Here is a 19,410-nt window from a genome sequence, read left to right as displayed (position 1 = left end):
ATGCATAGTCTTGTTCATTTCTGAAAACAAAAGAGTTCTTGCACGGATTGCATGGAACACTGGGGGTGGTGCAAAAATAATGAATACTGTTATGCTGACAATAAATAAAAAATTAAAAATTAAAAAAAGTTGATAGGCTGTAGGATTCATGTCAAGATTCAGTGGAAAGAACTGCACAGTAGAATTACTATTAGTCATAGGAGCCATAAGCTTGTGGAACCTAGTTCAGCTGCCTCTTGGTCATCCCAGGGACCACTATCAGTCCATTAGTGCCATGGTAGAGAACCCATAAACTTACTTCTTTGGCACCTCATTATTGGATATCCACTTACAGATCTCTTTGAGAAAGCGTTGGCCCAGATTATCCAAGAGTAGGTGACTGATTACCATTTTTACATTGGCTTTCACTTTCAGTCAATCATTGCTACCTTGGCAGTAGCTTTTTTTTAAAATCTAATATTTTATCAGTTAATATTCAGATTGTATAGTGTCCAATGACCTGACCTTATGAAGAAGTTTAATAGAGCTCAATATCCAATAAGGGTAGCATAATTAACTGAGAAATCTGAGTTTGTTTAAAAATGTTATCATGTACTGGGTCACATGGGTGGCTCAGTCAGTTAAGCATTTGCCTTCAGCTCAGGTCATGATCCTGGGGTTCTGGGATTCAGCCCCCTGTATCAGGGTTCCTGCTCAGTGGAGAATCTACTTCTCTTTCTTCCTCTGACTCTCCTCCAACTCATGCTTTCTCTCTCTCGAATAAATAAATAAAATCGTTTTTAAAAATATTATGTACTATCTTCACTCCACAGTGTAGACACTTGGACCACTAGTGTGGCTTCATGGGACACTGTATCTTCTATAATGGTGATCCAAATATCGTTTTCAGTGACAAGGAACTCATCACAAGTGGGCCATCCCATCAGAGCCAAAACCATACCCAGTCTCATATATTTTCTCTTTTCATCCTTCATGTATTGTAACCTCTTCAGCCAGTATAGCTACTGTCAAGGCTTCATGAAGAAGATGTTCTATAAAGGAAGGCCAACACTGTGCTCTTTTACTTAACTAAATTTAACAAGATTATTTCTCCTCTGAAACAGCAGTATGTAAGGGATAGATGTATCAGTGCAAACTGATATGAGATAAAGGGGAAGATCTCACAGCTGAAGGATCCCCAAAGAAAAACCACTTGATGTTTTATGGATCCTATGTTCTTGGGAGATAGGGGTGGCAGGACTAGAAATAGAAAAGTCCTGACTACTGAAGTGAAACTGAAAAAAATTTCTTCAAGTGCCACCCAGTGAGGTGGTCTAGGCAGAGGCAGTGCCTAAACAACACAACACTTAAGGCAAGCCCCTCCTCCCTGCCACCATAAAGAAGCCTCCAACTGAAAGCAACTGGGGTAACAATGCACTATGGGCAAGAGCTTGAGGGATGAGGGAGTTGAGACCATAACTGGTTGTATATCAAGTCATTTGTGGGTTGAGAAGGTTCATTCCCTCATGCCAACTGCCAGGTAATGCCTTTATAATCATTTGTGTTTGTGTCTGATACATCACACATAAGGTTTGGCCTAGAGTCAGATTCCTTAGGTGTATTCACCTATACTTATATGTAAACATATATATTTGTACACTTATGCCTACATATGTATACCTGTGCATGTAAATAAGCATAGACATATTTAGAATTTATGATAAATCTTGGAAACCTTCAATTCTAGTCTATCCCCTCAGAGTTTTGTCTTGCCTTCATCCCTTTCATGTGTATGTCCTTTCTTTCACTGTGTAAATCTTGACTCTGAATAACATAACACATTTACTCATTTGCTCATTTTGCTATGCTTATGAAATTGTTTTGGAATTGCGTGGCACATAGAAAATTAAGCATATTGAACAATGGGGTGCCTAGGTGGCTCAGTTGGTTAAACATCTGACTCTGACTCAGGTCATGATGTCAGGGTCTTGGGATTGAGCCCCGTAGAGCCCCCTGCTCAGTGGGGAACCTGCTTATTGTTCTCCCTCTTCCCTTTCCCCTATTCAGGCTCTCTCTTTCTCAAATAAATAAATAAATAAAGTTGTTTTTTTTTTTTAAAGAAAACAAAGAAAAATAAGCCTACTAAAAATATTTTGTTATGAGTTTATAGTCTCTCCTTCACACTCTTGTTTATGAATGAGGAACCATGTCAAATATTACATCAATGAGTTATTTACATCAGTGCTTTTTTTCTTTGTTATTTAGTGAGTTCATTTCTTTAAATTTACTTTTAGTTGTAGTTCCTCTTTTGTGATTTAATTTTATTTTTTAAGTATGTGGAACTGGAACCTGCTTCCAAAAGTAAAAAGTATGTGAAGAGATATAATTGGAAGAGAATCATTTTGTCCCCAGTTTTCTCCCTTTCATCTTGTAGATAGCCAACTACATTGTTTTCTAATACCTCACTTGTGTTTCATTTTGTAAAGGTAAGTATCTAATTCATTTTCTCTATCTCTCTTTCTTATTTCTTATTTCCCCTTCTTCCTTACCTAAAAGGTACCATACAAGCCCCGCTCTTTTTTCACTTAATGTTGTCTTCTGGAGATCCCTCCAAGTCAGCTTATAGAGATTTTCTTTTATTTCTTTTACATTTCTATACAGCTGTTTGTACCACATGATTTACCATAATTTACATGGTTTATAGTATATGTATTAGCTTATTCTTCCAATCTCCAATGTTTCAACATTAAAGTACAATTACAAATAATGCTATAATTAATAAATTATACATATGCATTTTCATTGGTTGATCATATAAATCTATATGATCTATAAAGTATAAATAGCCCAAGAGAAATAGACCAATATAAATGATCTATAATTTCTATTATCTAAAAATGTCAGTGAAGTAATGAGAAAGATTCAACACACACCTGTTAAAACTCTTCTCACAATAATATTTTCAGATCTGGAATTATGATAATTAGTTATAACTTCATAAAAATGAGAATGTTGCTGTATAGTTGTTATAAATTGGAATTATAGAGATTTCATAATAAAACCATTTTCTTCATTTATTGACCTCAATATATCTTTTATGTAGCTCATGATAAAATACCAGATGAAAATCTTGTGTTTAAGAATCTTAAATCAATGTTGGGACGCCTGGGTGGCTCAGTTGGTTAAGCAGCTGCCTTCGGCTCAGGTCATGATCCCAGCGTCCTGGGATCGAGTCCCATATCGGGCTCCTTGCTCCGCAGGGAGCCTGCTTCTCCGTCTGACTCTGCCTTCCACTCTGTCTGCCTGTGCTCGCTCTCGCTCACTCTCTCTGACAAATAAATAATATCTTTTAAAAAAAAAAAGAATCTTAAATCAATGTCAAAAATCTAAATACAAGTAAAGAAACAAATAAGTTCTAGAGAGAAGAGATATACTAGTGAGGATAATAATTATAATTTAAATTATTTTTAATTAATTGCACTAAAGGGACACCTGGGTGGCTCAGTTGGTTAAGCAGCTGCCTTCGGCTCAGGTCATGATCCCAGCATCCTGGGATCGAGTCCCACATCGGGCTCCTTGCTCCGCAGGTCAGGCTCCTCTGACTCTGCCTTCCACTCTGTCTGCCTGTGCTTGCTCGCGCTTGCTCGCTCTCTGACAAATAAATAAATAAAATCTTTTAAAAAAAATTAATTGCACTAAAGATTTTTTCTTTGAATCATAAATCTGTATTTTATAGAAACTTAAGCTTTGACCTGAAGTATAAGTGCCTTAAAATAACTGGAGAGCAAAATCTAAAGTAGTCATAATTTTTGGTTATTATTGCTGGCTAATACTATTCCACAGACATGGGTCGTGCACTAAGTATCCACCAAAGTTAATAACAGGCCAATAATTCTTTCAAAGGGTCTGTAACTAGGAAACAGTCGATGAAATAGAAACAGTCAGCTTTAGGAAATTAGGAGTCCAAAAGCCTAATTAGTCCATTTTCCTGTGCAGTTGCCCTCTTCCAAAGATTCCAACTGGTAAAAAGAAGTTGCTGAAACCTTTAACTCAAATGCAGTCAGAGAGGTCTAGGAGATCTGTTATGACTTCCAGAGCATTTTGTTGGTTTAAAATCCACTCAAATGTACAGGCCTTTTTGGTAATTCAGTAGATGGTTGCAGTCAGGATCCCATGGAGGGGAATATGAGACTTCCAGTCCTTACAAATTTTCAGTCCTTTTTTGTATTTGTTGGGACTAAGAGGGACAAGCATTTATCAGTTGTCTCCTAAAATGAGACATATTGCTGCTGTCCAGGGATTTTACTTGGTTACAGATCCTTGTACTATGTCCATATTAATGACCCAGTTGTGTTGCTGAAAGTCGGTCCACACAGAATCTAGTACTTTTTGTATAGTGCCTTTGACTAGTCCAACCAGAAAGATGTCATCAATATAGTGGAATGATAATTCTCCATCTAGGAGTGGGACTTTTTCCAGGTCATAACCTTGTGGAATGACATTAAAGTTGTATTGTAACCCATCACATATAAGGCAAACTGCTTCTGATCATCTGTATGGATGTGAATGTCAAAAATGGCATTTGGAATATGAATTCATACCTATTTCCCTTAGCTTGGATAATAACTTCTATGGCAGTCACAATGTCAGGTAACAGCAGTGTCCTAAGCTGTTTCATAGTTAAGCTGCTATAATTAATTGAGTCTATAGGCACCCAAGGCTATATGCACAGGTTGACTTAGTTATTGAACGATGAAATAGATTCATGGAGATCTTTGGCTTAGTTTAACTCAGCAGTGAGGATAATTTTTCTTCCCCTCCCCTACATAATTGGTTTGGGAGGCGATCTCTAGATATTGGTAGTCTAGCAGGCTTATAGTCTTCCACATGCCTCACTAAAATGGTCTTATATGCAGCAATGTTCATTAGGGCTTGGGGCTTATCCAAGTTGGAGTTCACATAGAAAATATATCTGTGTTAGTAATATATTTAGTAGTGGGGTTTATAAAAATGGAGGCTTATGGTGCCCCAAAGAGACATCCATTGTCCGGTCTCAGACAGGGTCAGATAGCATTAATTGCTTCCCTATTATCCTGGGTCAGAATTGTGGCAATCGCAATTATTCACAAACTAGAATCCAAATGGCCCAAGTTATGGAATTTCTTCTCGTCACCTCTTTGAATTCAAAAGCATCCATCCTCACATGCCAATAGAGATAGAAAAATCTTGGTCTGGCCCCAGCCTTACTTATATGGGTAAATGTAGGCAGAGTTCTCTGATTCATATTAAGATTACTGGATGGCGGCAGAGAGAATAACCCTCATATTAGTAATAAATGTCATCATCATTTTGATTCTTTTTTTTTTTTAAGTGGACTTCATGCCCAGTGTGAACTCATGACGTTGAGATCAAGACCTGAGCTGAGACCAAGAGGTGGACGTTTAACTGACTGAGCCACCTAGGTGTCCCCATCATTTTGATTCTTTTTTTTTAATATAATTTTTTATTTTTTATAAACATATATTTTTATCCTCAGGGGTACAGGTCTGTGAATCACCAGGTTTACACACTTCACAGCACTCACCAAAGCACATACCCTCCCCAATGTCCATAATACCACCCCCTTCTCCCAAACCCCTTCCCCCCAGCAACCCTCAGTTTGTTTTGTGAGATTAAGAGTCACTTATGGTTTGTCTCCCTCCCAATCCCATCTTCTTTCATTTATTCTTCTTGTACCCACTTAAGCCCCCATGTTGCATCACCACTTCCTCATATCAGGGAGATCATATGATAGTTGTCTTTCTCCGCCTGACTTAGTTCGCTAAGCATGATACGCACTAGTTCCATCCATGTTGTCGCAAATGGCAAGATTTCATTTCTTTTGATGACTGCATAGTATTCCATTGTGTATATATACCACTTCTTCTTGATCCATTCATCTGTTGATGGACATCTAGGTTCTTTCCATAGTTTGGCTATTGTGGACATTTCTACTATAAAGATTCGAGTACACGTGCCCCTTTGGATCACTACGTTTGTATCTTTAGGGTAAATACCCAGTAGTGCAGTTGCTGGGTCATAGGGCCGTTCTATTTTCAACATTTTGAGGAACCTCCATGCTGTTTTCCAGAGAGGTTGCACCAGCTTGCATTCCCACCAACAGTGTAGGAGGGTTCCCCTTTCTCCGCATCCTCGCCAGCATCTGTCATTTCCTGACTTGTTGATTTTAGCCATTCTGACTGGTGTGAGGTGATATCGCATTGTGGTTTTGATTTGTATTTCCCTGATGCCGAGTGATATGGAGCACTTTTTCATGTGTCTGTTGGCCATCTGGATGTCTTCTTTGCAGAAATGTCTGTTCATGTCCTCTGCCCATTTCTTGATTGGATTATTTGTTCTTTGGGTGTTGAGTTTGCTAAGTTCTTTATAGATTCTGGACACTAGTCCTTTATCTGATATGTCGTTTGCAAATATCTTCTCCCATTCTGTCAGTTGTCTTTTGATTTTGTTAACTGTTTCCTTTGCTGTGCAAAAGCTTTTGATCTTGATGAAATCCCAATAGTTCATTTTTGCCCTTGCTTCCCTTGCCTTTTGCGTTGTTCCTAGGAAGATGTTGCTGCGGCTGAGGTCGAAGAGGTTGCTGCCTGTGTTCTCCTCAAGGATTTTGATGGATTCCTTTCGCACATTGAGGTCCTTCATCCATTTTGAGTCTATTTTCGTGTGTGGTGTAAGGAAATGGTCCAATTTCATTTTTCTGCATGTGGCTGTCCAATTTTCCCAGCACCATTTATTGAAGAGGCTGTCTTTTTTTCCATTGGACATTCTTTCCTGCTTTGTCAAAGATTAGTTGACCATAGAGTTGAGAGTCTATTTCTGGGCTCTCTATTCTGTTCCATTGATCTATGGGTCTGTTTTTGTGCCAGTACCATGCTGTCTTGATGATGACAGCTTTGTAATAGAGCTTGAAGTCCGGGATTGTGATGCCACCAACGTTGGCTTTCTTTTTCAATATCCTTTTAGCTATTCGAGGTCTTTTCTGGTTCCATAGAAATTTTAGAATTATTTGTTCCATTTCTTTGAAAAAGATGGATGGTACTTTGATAGGAATTGCATTAAATGTGTAGATTGCTTTAGGTAGCATAGACATTTTCACAATATTTATTCTTGCAATCCAGGAACATGGAACATTTTTCCATTTCTTTGTGTCTTCCTCAATTTCTTTCATGAGTACTTTATAGTTTTCTGAGTATAGATTCTGTGTCTCTTTGGTTAGGTTTATTCCTAGGTATCTTATAGTTTTGGGTGCAATTGTAAATGGGATTGACTCCTTAATTTCCCTTTCTTCTGTCTTGCTGTTGGTGTAGAGAAATGCAACTGATTTCTGTGCATTGATTTTATATACTGACACTTTACTGAATTCCTGTATAAGTTCTAGCAGTTTTGGAGTCTTTTGGGTTTTCCACATATAGTATCATATCATCTGCGAAGAGTGATAATTTGACTTCTTCTTTGCCGATTTGGATGCCTTTAATTTCCTTTTGTTGTCTGATTGCTGAGGCTAGGACCTCTAGTACGATGTTGAATAGCAGTGGTGATAATGGACATCCCTGCCGTGTTCCTGACCTTAGCGGAAAAGCTTTTAGTTTTTCTCCATTGAGAATGATATTTGCGGTGGGTTTTTCATAGATGGCTTTGATGATATTGAGGTATGTGCCCTCTATCCCTACACTTTGAAGAGTTTTGATCAGGAAGGGATGCTGTACTTTGTCAAATGCTTTTTCAGCATCTATTGAGAGTATCATATGGTTCTTGTTCTTACTTTTATTGATGTGTTGTATCACATTGACTGATTTGCGGATGTTGAACCAACCTTGCAGCCCTGGAATAAATCCCACTTGGTCGTGGTGAATAATCTTTTTAATGTACTGTTGAATCCTATTGGCTAGTATTTTGTTGAGTATTTTCGTATCTGTGTTCATCAAGGATATTGGTCTATAGCTCTCTTTTTTGGTGGGATCCTTGTCTGGTTTTGGGATCAAGGTGATGCTGGCTTCATTAAATGAGTTTGGAAGTTTTCCTTCCATTTCTATTTTTTGGAACAGTTTCAGGAGAATAGGAATTAGTTCTTCTTTAAATGTTTGGTAGAATTCCCCTGGGAAGCCGTCTGGCCCTGGGCTTTTGTTTGTTTGGAGATTTTTAATGACTGTTTCAATCTCCTTACTGGTTATGGGTCTGTTCAGGCTTTCTATTTCTTCCTGGTTCAGTTGTGGTAGTTTATATGTTTCTAGGAATGCATCCATTTCTTCCAGATTGTCAAATTTATTGCCGTAGAGTTGCTCATAGTATGTTCTTATAATAGTTTGTATTTCTTTGGTGTTAGTTGTGATCTCTCCTCTTTCATTCATGATTTTATTTATTTGGGTCCTTTCTCTTTTCTTTTTGATAAGTCGGGCCAGGGGTTTATCAATTTTATTAATTCTTTCAAAGAACCAGCTCCTAGTTTCGTTGATTTGTTCTATTGTTTTTTTGGTTTCTATTTCATTGATTTCTGCTCTGATCTTTATGATTTCTCTTCTCCTGCTGGGCTTAGGGTTTCTTTCTTGTTCTTTCTCCAGCTCCTTTAGGTGTAGGGTTAGGTTGTGTACCTGAGACCTTTCTTGTTTCTTGAGAAAGGCTTGTACCGCTATATATTTTCCTCTCAGGACTGCCTTTGTTGTGTCCCACAGATTTTGAACCATTGTATTTTCATTATCATTTGTTTCCATGATTTTTTAAAATTCTTCTTTAATTTCCCGGTTGACCCATTCATTCTTTAGATGATACTGTTTAGTCTCCATGTATTTGGGTTCTTTCCAAACTTCCTTTTGTGGTTGAGTTCTAGCTTTAGAGCATTGTGGTCTGAAAATATGCAGGGAATGATCCCAATCTTTTGATACCGGTTGATTCCTGATTTAGGACCAAGGATGTGATCTATTCTGGAGAATGTTCCATGTGCACTAGAGAAGAATGTGTATTCTGTTGCTTTGGGATGAAATGTTCTGAATATATCTGTGATGTCCATCTGGTCCAGTGTGTCGTTTAAGGCCTTTATTTCCTTGCTGATCTTTTGCTTGGATGATCTGTCTATTTCAGTGAGGGGAGTGTTAAAGTCCCTTACTATTATTGTATTATTGTTGATGTGTTTCTTTGATTTTGTTATTAATTGGTTTATATAGTTGGCTGCTCCCACGTTGGGGGCATAGATATTTAAAATTGTTAAATCTTCTTGTTGGACAGAACCTTTGAGTATGATATAGTGTCCTTCCTCATCTCTTATTATAGTCTTTGGCTTAAAATCTAATTGATGTGATATAAGGATTGCCACTCCTGTTTTCTTCTGATGTCCCTTAGCATGGTAAATTCTTTTCCACCCCCTCACTTTAAATCTGGAGGTGTCTTCGGGCTTAAAATGAGTTTCTTGGAGGCAACATATAGATGGGTTTTGTTTTTTTGTTTTTGTTTTTGTGTCTTTTAACAGGGGCATTTAGCCCATTCACATTCAGGGTAACTATTGAGAGATATGAATTTAGTGCCATTGTTTTGCCTGTAAGGTGACTGTTACTGTATATGGTCTCTTTTCCTTTCTGATCTACCACTTGTAGGCTCTCTCTTTGCTTAGAGGACCCCTTTCAAGATTTCCTGTAGAGCTGGTTTGGTGTTTGCAAATTCTTTCAGTTTTTGTTTGTCCTGGAAGCTTTTAATCTCTCCTTCTATTTTCAATGATAGCCTAGCTGGATTTAGTATCTGGGCTGCATGTTTTTCTCATTTAGTGCTCTGAAAATATCATGCCAGCTCTTTCTGGCCTGCCAGGTCTCTGTGGATAAGTCAGCTGCCAATCTAATATTTTTACCATTGTATGTTACAGACTTCTTTTCCCGGACTGCTTTCAGGATTTTCTCTTTGTCACTGAGACTTGTAAATTTTACTATTAGGTGACGGGGTGTGGGCCTATTCTTATTGATTTTGAGGGGCGTTCTCTGAACCTCCTGAATTTTGATGCTCGTTCCCTTTGCCATATTGGGGAAATTCTCCCCAATAATTCTCTCTAGTATACCTTCTGCTCCACTCTCTCTTTCTTCTTCTTCTGGAATCCCAATTATTCTAATGTTGTTTTGTCTTATGGTGTCACTTATCTCTCGAATTCTCCCCTCGTGGTCCAGTAGCTGTTTGTCCCTCTTTTGCTCAGCTTCTTTATTCTCTCTCATTTGGTCTTCTATATCACTAATTCTTTCTTCTGCCTCATTTATCCTAGCAGTGAGAGCCTCCATTTTTTATTGCACCTCATTAATAGCTTTTTGATTTCAACTTGGTTAGATTTTAGTTCTTTTATTTCTCCAGAAAGGTTTTTTATATCTCTCGAGAGGGTTTCTCTAATATCTTCCATGCCTTTTTTGAGCCCGGCTAGAACCTTGAGAATTGTCATTCTGAACTCTAGATCTGACATATTACCAATGTCTATATTGATTAGGTCCCTAGCCTTCGGTACTGCCTCTTGTTCTTTTTTTTGTGTTGAATTTTTCCGTCTTGTCATTTTGTCCTTTCAGAAAGTGGTTGTTTTTCTGTTTCCAGAATTGCTGTTCTTCTTCTCTTCGATCTCCGATGGATTTTCAGGTGTTTGCAATCTTTAGATAAGCTATCTAGCTGATCTCTGGCTCGCTGAAGTAGTCTCAGGCTGCTACTTCTCCGCCATCTTGACTCCTCCTCCCATCATTTTGATTCTTATGGGGCTGTGTATTGACCCCTCATGGCACACTTCCCCCCAAATAGTAGATTCTTAGTGGAAAGTCTATCCATTTCCTCCTTGAGACTCTGGTTTTGAGTAACTAGACAATATTTTCATTGGCAGGGAACACATCTTGAGTGAGCCAAACTTTTCAGAAACCAAATAGCAGCCAGTAGAAGGAGAATATCTCGGATATTTGTGTGTCCCCCTTTCCTCCTTGGGCAAAGTGGCTGCTTTCTCAGCAAGATCACATGCTTTATGGTTGGAGGTCCACTACCCAAGTCTATCATTTCTTCAAGTTTCTAGTAAAGCATCAAGTTTAAAGCAACTCACTAAACAGGAGTCTCAAAAACTTGCTATGTCATAACCTATCAGTGCATGAGACATGCTTAGAACTAACAATAGACACTGGGTATAACTCAGCTAGCAGTGTCTTCAATGACCAACTACCTTACTTTCTAGTTTATATTTCCTGTGTTTCATTTTGTAAAGATAAATAGTATGTATCTCTCTTCATTTCCCCCCTCACCTTATTTCCCTTTCTTTCTTAAAAAGATAGCATACTAGATATTTTCTCAGTCAGGTTCTTTTCCAGTAAACATCATTTCATAGAAATACCATCAAGTCAATTTGTAGGGATCTATAACATTCCTTCTATACTTGTGTGTACAGATGTTTGTACCACATTATATGCATACTTTATATTATCATAGTTTATCTACCTTACTTTTGTCTATCCATTTCCTATGCTTATCCATTGATGTGGTTTTGAGTATTTTGCAAATTATAAATATGCTAGAATAAATAATCTTGTGCTTATGGATTTTCATTGTTTGGTCTATGAATATACATTAACTGAAACCATAAAACCTAGAAAATTAGAAACTAATATAAAACACATCTGAAACCTAGGAATTTTAATGATATGATAAAATGGTTTCTCCACATACCCATTAAAATTCTTTTCTCAGTTTTCATATCTGATCTAACATTATGGTAATTTACTTATAACTTCATAAAAATAATGAATAATGATATATGCTTATTATAAATTTAAAACCTAGAGATTTCACAATACATCTCTTTTTTGTTTAGTTGACTAAATGCTTCTCTGTGTAGTTCAGGATGAAGTAACAGATGAAAATCAAATGCTTCAGCATCAAGACTCAATATCAAAATCAGAAATTCAAGTGAAGAAACAAAGAACTCACAAAAGGGAAAGACTTAGTAGTAAGTATAAAATTACAAATAACTTTTTTTTTAAATTACAAATAACTTTATTTTAAATTATATCATTTTACTTTTGTTCATGAATATGTATTTGAACATATATTTTATGGAAACACTACACTTTGACTAAAATATGAATACCCCTGATAGTTAGGAAAAATATATTGTTATACTTTGGTTGGAATTTCTGGTCTTAAGATCATTTTATGACCACAAGAGAAGAACTCAGAATTTCTGAGGGCCCCCGAAAGGCAAATAATTGTTTCTCCTAAGGACTGTGCCTTTCAGCCAACTTCCTGTAATTATGGGTTCAATAGCCCAGTGGATGCCCCTGACCTGTAGCAGTGGCCTTCTGCCATAGACTCCAGTTGGTATACAGATGATTCTGAGATCTGAAATTCAAACATGAAATAGGAATCAAAAGAGTATAGGGGAAGGGCAGCCTAAGAGGCCTACTGGGTGGGGGGGCTTTTAGTTCATCCTTTTCATTATATCTTTACTAAAATTAAGCAACCTTTTTGGTAATCTCATAGATGATATCAAGGACCTCACACAGGGAAAATAAGAATGCAAGCAGTCAGAATTCCACTAATTGCTGGCTTCTTTTTATTTGTTGGGGTTGAGTGGGCCAATATTTGTAGTCTTCTCCCCTGGAATGAGAAGCCATGCTCTTTTGAGATCATGTCCAGGATTTCACTAGGGTATGAGGTAAATGTACCCTTTCTGAACAAATAATCCAGCCAAGAACTACTAGTGTGTCAACAGGGCATCTAGTCCTTATTGGGTGGTGCCCTTGTCTGGACCCACTTGACTGAAGACTAGTCCTCCCTCTGGGAGTAGGACATTTAAAAGCCATGAACTATGCATTGGTGACAGATATTGAAGCAATTTGGTAGTTATGTGAAATGAGTATATTGCAACTCATTTCACATAAGGTTAAGTTAATCCTGATCTTTTGCATGAAGTGGGATACAGCAGAGGGCATTGGAGAGGTCAGTTGTTGCATATTAAATTTCCTTCAGTTTGGAAAAGACTGTATGATGTTACAGTTTCAGGTACCCTAGTGCACAAAGCTGTGCTGTGCTGTAGTATTGAATCAAATTTAACTGAATCACTATACACCCAGTCTATGTGAAAGGTCATCTTAATTATTAAAATTAGAAATAGTCTCTTAGAGAATTTTTGCTTCATTAGGCTCAGCAATGAGTGTAGTTATCTCTTTTCTTTCCTAGGAATTTGTTTTGGGAGACACAAGTTCTAGGTGATGTTTAGTTTGGGTGTTTGCAGTCTTCTACATGCCCCACATAAATGGCCCTAAATATAGCAGTTCTTATCAGGGCTTGGAGCTTCTTCTTTTGGTTATATGAATATGTATTAACTTAAAGTATAAATAACCCAAGAAAACTAGAGTCTACATATAGTACAACATTATATCTGAAACATTATAATAGGGACCTTAGTGATACAGCTTCAACACATACCCATTAAAAGTATTCTCACAGTTTTCATGCCACATCTGGCATTATGATAGTTTGCTTACGTTATTAAGACAAGAGAAAATTTGGTGTGTATTTGTTATAAATTTTACATCTAGAGATTTGTTTGTGGATATATTTTTTCTATTAAGAGACTAAATGAATCTCTCTATGTAGCTCATGATGATGTGCCAGACAAAAATCTTATGCTTAAGTACCAAGATTCAGTGTCAAAACATCAAATACAAGGGCAGAAACAAGTAACTTCCAGAGAGAAAAAACACATGAGTAAGTAATATGATTATAGATAACTTTAGATTTTAAAAATTTAAAAGCTTAAAATTTTGTTTTTTATCTTTTTAAAATTTATTTTTTATTAATATGCAGCATAACAGTATTCATTATTTTTGCACCACAGCCAGTGCTCCATGCAATCCGTGCCCTCTATAATACCCACCACCTGGTACCCCAACCTCCCAGCCCCCGCCCCTTCAGAGTCCATATTTTGTCCATATTTTATTTTGTTCTTCAGAGTCCATAGTCTCTCATGGTTCACCTCCCCCTTAAAATTTTAAAAAATTAATCTCATCAGATCTTTTTCTTTACTTCATGAATATGTATTTGAGCATTGATAGCAATATAGAAAATTCACACTTCAATGTGAAATATGAAATCATAAAACAGAAACCATTCAATATTTATTTGGGATATCTAATTATAAGATGATTTCATGGCATGGCTCTTGAGTTCAATGTTCATTAAAGCCCAGTAACTAGTCAATAATCCCTCCAAGGGTGTTTACTTTCAGTCAAGTCACTTCTAACATGTTTCAGTTGGCCAACATTGGCTGCTGAGACCCATAACTCAAAATGAATTAGAGGGGGCAAAGAGAAGGGTGGCCTATGTAGCTAGTTGGAGAACCTTCAGGGCATTCTGTTACCATGCCCCACTCAGGGTAGAAGTCTTTTTTGGTAATCTAATTAATGGTTGTTATCATGAAGATAGTCATGTAGGGAATGTGTGACTACCATTAGCTGAAGAATACCACCAATAGCTAGGCATCCTTTGTATTTATTGGAGCTAAGGGCCTGAGCATGACTAGAACTCGGGAGTTGTTTCCTTTGGAGTGAGACGTACTGCCCCTTGACTGTATTAATGACCCACCCATGTTACTCCATATAGGTCAACATGATATGCAGTCCCTGTTGGGTCATGCAGAAGATGTCATCAAAATAGTGGAAGGATAGTGCTCCAGCTAGGAGGGGGACTTTTTCAAGTTCATGGCCTTGTAGAAGGATGTAAAAGGTGTATTGCAACCCATTACACATAAGACAAACTAATACAGATAATCTGTGTGGATGGAGATGTTAAAAAGGATATTTGCAATATAAATTACTTCATACCTACTTTCATCAGCTTGGCCAATAGCCTCAATGGCAGTTGTAATATAAGGTAATGCCAGTGCCAAAGTCTGTAACACACACTTGAGCCACTGATAATCAATTTTCAAGCACTAAAGCCTTGTGCAAAAGCCAGATGGTGGAGGAGTTATTTCTTTCTTTCTTTCTTTTTAAAAGATTTTATTTACTTATTTGACAGAGAGAGAGATCAGAAGTAGGCAGAGAGGCAGGCAGAGAGAGAGGGGGAAGCAGGCTCCCCGCTGAGCAGAGAGCCCGACACAGGGCTCGATCCCAGGACACTGAGATCATGACCTGAGCTGAAGGCAGAGGCTTAACCCACTGAGCCAACCAGGTGCCCCAGAGTTATTTCTTTTTATCACCAAGACAAATAATACTGTTTTTGATAGACAAAAGCATTGGATGCTGGTTTTCTGGTCAAGTTAGTCTTCTACATGCTCCAACTAAAATGGTCCTAACTGCAGCAATTCCCTTCAATCCCTGCATTCAGAGGTGCATATAGACAATACAAAACACCTATCATAATAATCCATTTGGAAGTGGGCACCATTACAATGGTGATATGTAGTAGTCCCAAGTCCCTTAGTCAAATCGGGGTAAGGGTCTTGGTGGTGGTGACTTGAGACAGAAAGTCAATGAGTATTATCAATTTCTTCCTCATTTTATGCCAGAGATTGGAAGTTACAGTTACATGTGCACTACTATTCAAAAGGCCCAAGAAATGTAGCTCTTCTCCATGTCTACTTTCAACTTTGATTTTGGCATAAAACCTTCATTTCTTACTGTGGACATAGGACATTGTCATCTCATATCTCATAGTCTTTTTTGAGCCAAAAAATTTGAGTAAATGTTACATGTTTTTTGATTCATTTCATAATTCACTGAGAGAAGAAACAACATTGGTCTTAGTTAGAGGGATTATCACTGGGCAGTCTCAAGAGGGGGGGCTGTTGTTTGTCTCTTAATGAAATACTGCAAGAGTTCTCAGTGGAGTGCCCATTCATCTTTTCTTTTGACTCCATGATTAGTATCAGACCCAGAGATCCTGGGAAAGCTCTTACCCAAATCTTCCAGGAATATGTGCCCGATGATCCATTTTTATGTCACTCTATATGATGGTCTCTAACTATATTGGCAGTTGCTTTTTCCCTGCCCAAGAATTTCTTAGTTATGATCTGGATTATGTCACTGAAAAATTGACCTGACCTTATAAGGAGGTTTAGCTGAGCTCAGTAACCAGCAGGAATGAAATTAATGAACCCAAAGTCTTGTTAACAATCTTAACATCTGCTCCTCTCACTCTTTCATTGCAAAACCAAGAGACCACCAGCGTAGTTTGCAGTGCTGCTGGTGCCTCTGCAGGAGTGGTCTCCAAGCATGTATTTTAGTCATAGGAAACACATCATGGGTGCCCAAAGCTATCAGAGCCCAAATTGCACCCAACTGAGGAAGAAGAACAACTTGGATATTTCCCTCAGCCTCTTTGATCACGTTTTCTGTGGCCATAATATTCTGAAGGAGGGTGCCATAGTGGTGTATCCCACAAAATACCACCATCCCTCACTAAGTTCAAAATTACCTTCTTCATCATTTTAACAAGGAACCCAAGTCTCTAAGGTCTTTTTAGGTCACTGGACAAAGTAACCCCAAAGAATTCTATATTCATTTAATTAACCACAAATCTCAATAACTTGATATTTTATAGGCTGTCTTTCATTGTCTGGGGCCTCCTTAGAGCTAGCAACAAACATTGGGTGCAACTTAGCTTTCAGAGTATGTGACAACTTTTAGTTCTATCATCAGAGGACAATAGCATTAGTCAAGGAATTGCTTCTCTAGATTTCTCTGAGTCCCTCTTGGAACTCTAATTTGACACACCAGGCATTTTGACCATGGAGTCTGGGACTAAAGAAAAGGACTACTGTTACCTTTCAAACATAGGATCTTCATGCTTTTTACTTTTCCAGAAAGACATTGTGGTTAATTGAGCCACCTGTTGGTCACCATTTGTAGCTAAGAGAAAGCTGCCAGGTGTGAAGGAGGTCACTTAAGATAACAATCCAAATCAAAAGTAAAAAGCCTTTATTCACTTACTGCAATGATATAAACAGGAGTCTAAACATGAAAGGGCACTAGCTCTACCAAGGCTTCAATCAATGTTTCATTTCCCCATGAAATGAAATAAGATAAAAATTGGTATTAGCTCAGATGGAAGGGGGATATCTCACTATATGTAGAGTTATTTGTACCACATTATATCCCCTATATATTATATATATTATAGGTTTAAATATGCACATATACAAATACCATAATTTATACTAATTGGTACTATACGATCTTTCCAGTTTTATTGAGAAATAATTGGCATACAGTGGTCGTGGGTATTATGGAGGGCATTATTGTGTAAATCTAAGGTGTACAGCATAATGTTTGACTTGCATATATTGTGGAAAATAGTGTTGTTTATGGTATATACATCAGTATACTCAACCAGTCTCCCATTTTGGAATACTTAGACAATTTTGAATATTTGCAATTACAAATAAGTCTATATTGACTAAACTTGTGCATATGAATTCTCATTGGTTGGCATATGAATACGTATTTACCAAAAGTATAAATAACTTGACAAAATTTGAGTCTAATATAAACATACTTAGTGCCTATGATATTTATAAAATAGAGAGACAACTTCAATATATACCTATTAAAAATATTCCCAGTATTTTCATATTCAATCTGGTATTATGATTATTTATGGCTTTATAAAAAGTTATGGGAGAAAATGTTTCTATTCATTTATTATAAATTTGAAATCTAGAGATTTCATGGTAGCTCTATTTTCTTATTAATTTATCTTTTTATGTAGCCTTTGATGAAGAACAAGATGAAAATCTTATGCTTAAACATCAAGACTCAGTGTTAGAAACCCAAGTACAAAAAAATTCCATGGAGGAAATACTCAGTAGTAAGTATAATAGTTATAGATAACTTTGTATTGTTTTAAGTTAAATGCATGAGAACTCTCTTTGGTTTATGAATATATATTTGAGCATTTTTTTAGATTATTTATTTATTTATTTGACATAGAGAGAGATCACAAGTCGGCAGAGAGGGAGGCAGAGAGAGAGGAGGAAGCAGGCTCCATGCTAAGCAGAGAGCCCGATGCGGGGCTCGATCCCAGGACCCTAAGACTATGACCTGAGCCAAAGGCAGAGGCCTAACCCACTGAGCCATGCAGATGCCCTGAGCATTTATTTTATAGAAATATTAAACATTGACCACCAAAAGTATGAATACTCTGACATAACTGGAGAACAAAAAGGAAATATATTAATACATTTTAGTTGGAATTTCTTATCAGAAGATTATTACATAACCAAGGTCATGTTCTAAGTTTTCATCAAGGCAAATAACAGACCAACAATTGTTTCACAAAGGATATACACTTTTTAGATAACAGGCAGATTGCAGATGCAAAGCCCAAGGTGTGTTTTGTGACTTATGGTAGTAGCCTTCTGCTCTAAGTTCCAACATACAAAAACAGATGATACTGAGATCTGTACCTGAAACAAAAAATGGAAATCAGAGAGGTCCAGAAAAAGGGCATCTAAGATGACATCTAAGAACCCCAGGTGATCCTGTTCAGTAAAACTCCTGCCAAAGTCTTGTAGTCTTTATGGTAACCTGATAGATGTGAGTGTATGGCAGTACCTCAGTAGTTTTACTAACTGTTCAGATTATTTTTATTTTGGGGACACAGAGGGTCAAAACATGATAATTGGTTTCTCTGGGATGATACATTATGCCTTTTATAGATCATGCCCAGAAATTTTACTTTGGTTTTAGGTCCTTGTACCTTATTGGTAAGAATGGTCGGGGTACCAGGTGGTGGGTATTATAGAGGGCACGGATTGCATGGAGCACTGGCTGTGGTATAAAAACAATGAATACTGTTATGCTGAAAATAAGTTAAAAAAATTTAAAAAAAAAAAAGAATGGCCTACCAGGATGATTTCATCAATAGATTGGAGAGATAGCACTCCCTCCAGGAGTAGGACTTTTTCCAGGTCTTGACCCATACATTGATTATAGATAGTTGGAGGAATTTAGGAAGTGTTGTAAAAGAACATTTGTGGTAAAATGTAATTCATATTATATACATCAAATTAATCCTGATCATCTGCATGAAAAGGGATGCTGAAAAGGGCATTTGTGATGTCAACTATAACATACTAATTTCCTTCACTTTGGGCAGTGACCTCCATAACTGTAATGTCAGGTACCACCAGTGACAAAGGCAGCCCTGGCACTTTATATAGCCTTAATCAATTTAAAGTCTAGACTTAAGGTCTTGCACATAGGCCAGGTGGAACTACTAAATAGAGAAATAATTTACAGTATTGTTGGCTTTTTAAAGTTCAACAATGAGGGCTGTTAATTCTTTTTTATTCTCTAGGTTGTTGACATTGTGTTTGGTAGACAGTGGTGCTAAGTGCCAATAGTTTTATAGGTCATGATTTTTCACATACCCCATTAAAAT

General features: G+C 37.3%; 1 protein-coding gene across 1 annotated transcript in view; it reads left to right on the top strand.

Moving 5' to 3' along the window:
* Window positions 1-19,410, top strand: part of CCDC7 (coiled-coil domain containing 7) — a 467,373-nt gene that overhangs the window by 303,375 nt on the left and 144,588 nt on the right. The window contains exons 28-30 of the mRNA XM_045069128.1: window positions 11,861-11,971; window positions 13,624-13,734; window positions 17,737-17,835. Coding sequence (XP_044925063.1) covers window positions 11,861-11,971; window positions 13,624-13,734; window positions 17,737-17,835 — 321 coding nt within the window. The remainder of the gene's footprint in view (window positions 1-11,860; window positions 11,972-13,623; window positions 13,735-17,736; window positions 17,836-19,410) is intronic.

Source organism: Mustela putorius, unplaced genomic scaffold (assembly GCF_011764305.1).
Source record: "Mustela putorius furo isolate JIRA1106 unplaced genomic scaffold, ASM1176430v1.1 tig00003913_pilon_pilon_pilon, whole genome shotgun sequence".
Lineage (NCBI taxonomy): Eukaryota > Metazoa > Chordata > Mammalia > Carnivora > Mustelidae > Mustela > Mustela putorius.
This window is presented reverse-complemented; position numbering and strand designations above follow the sequence as displayed.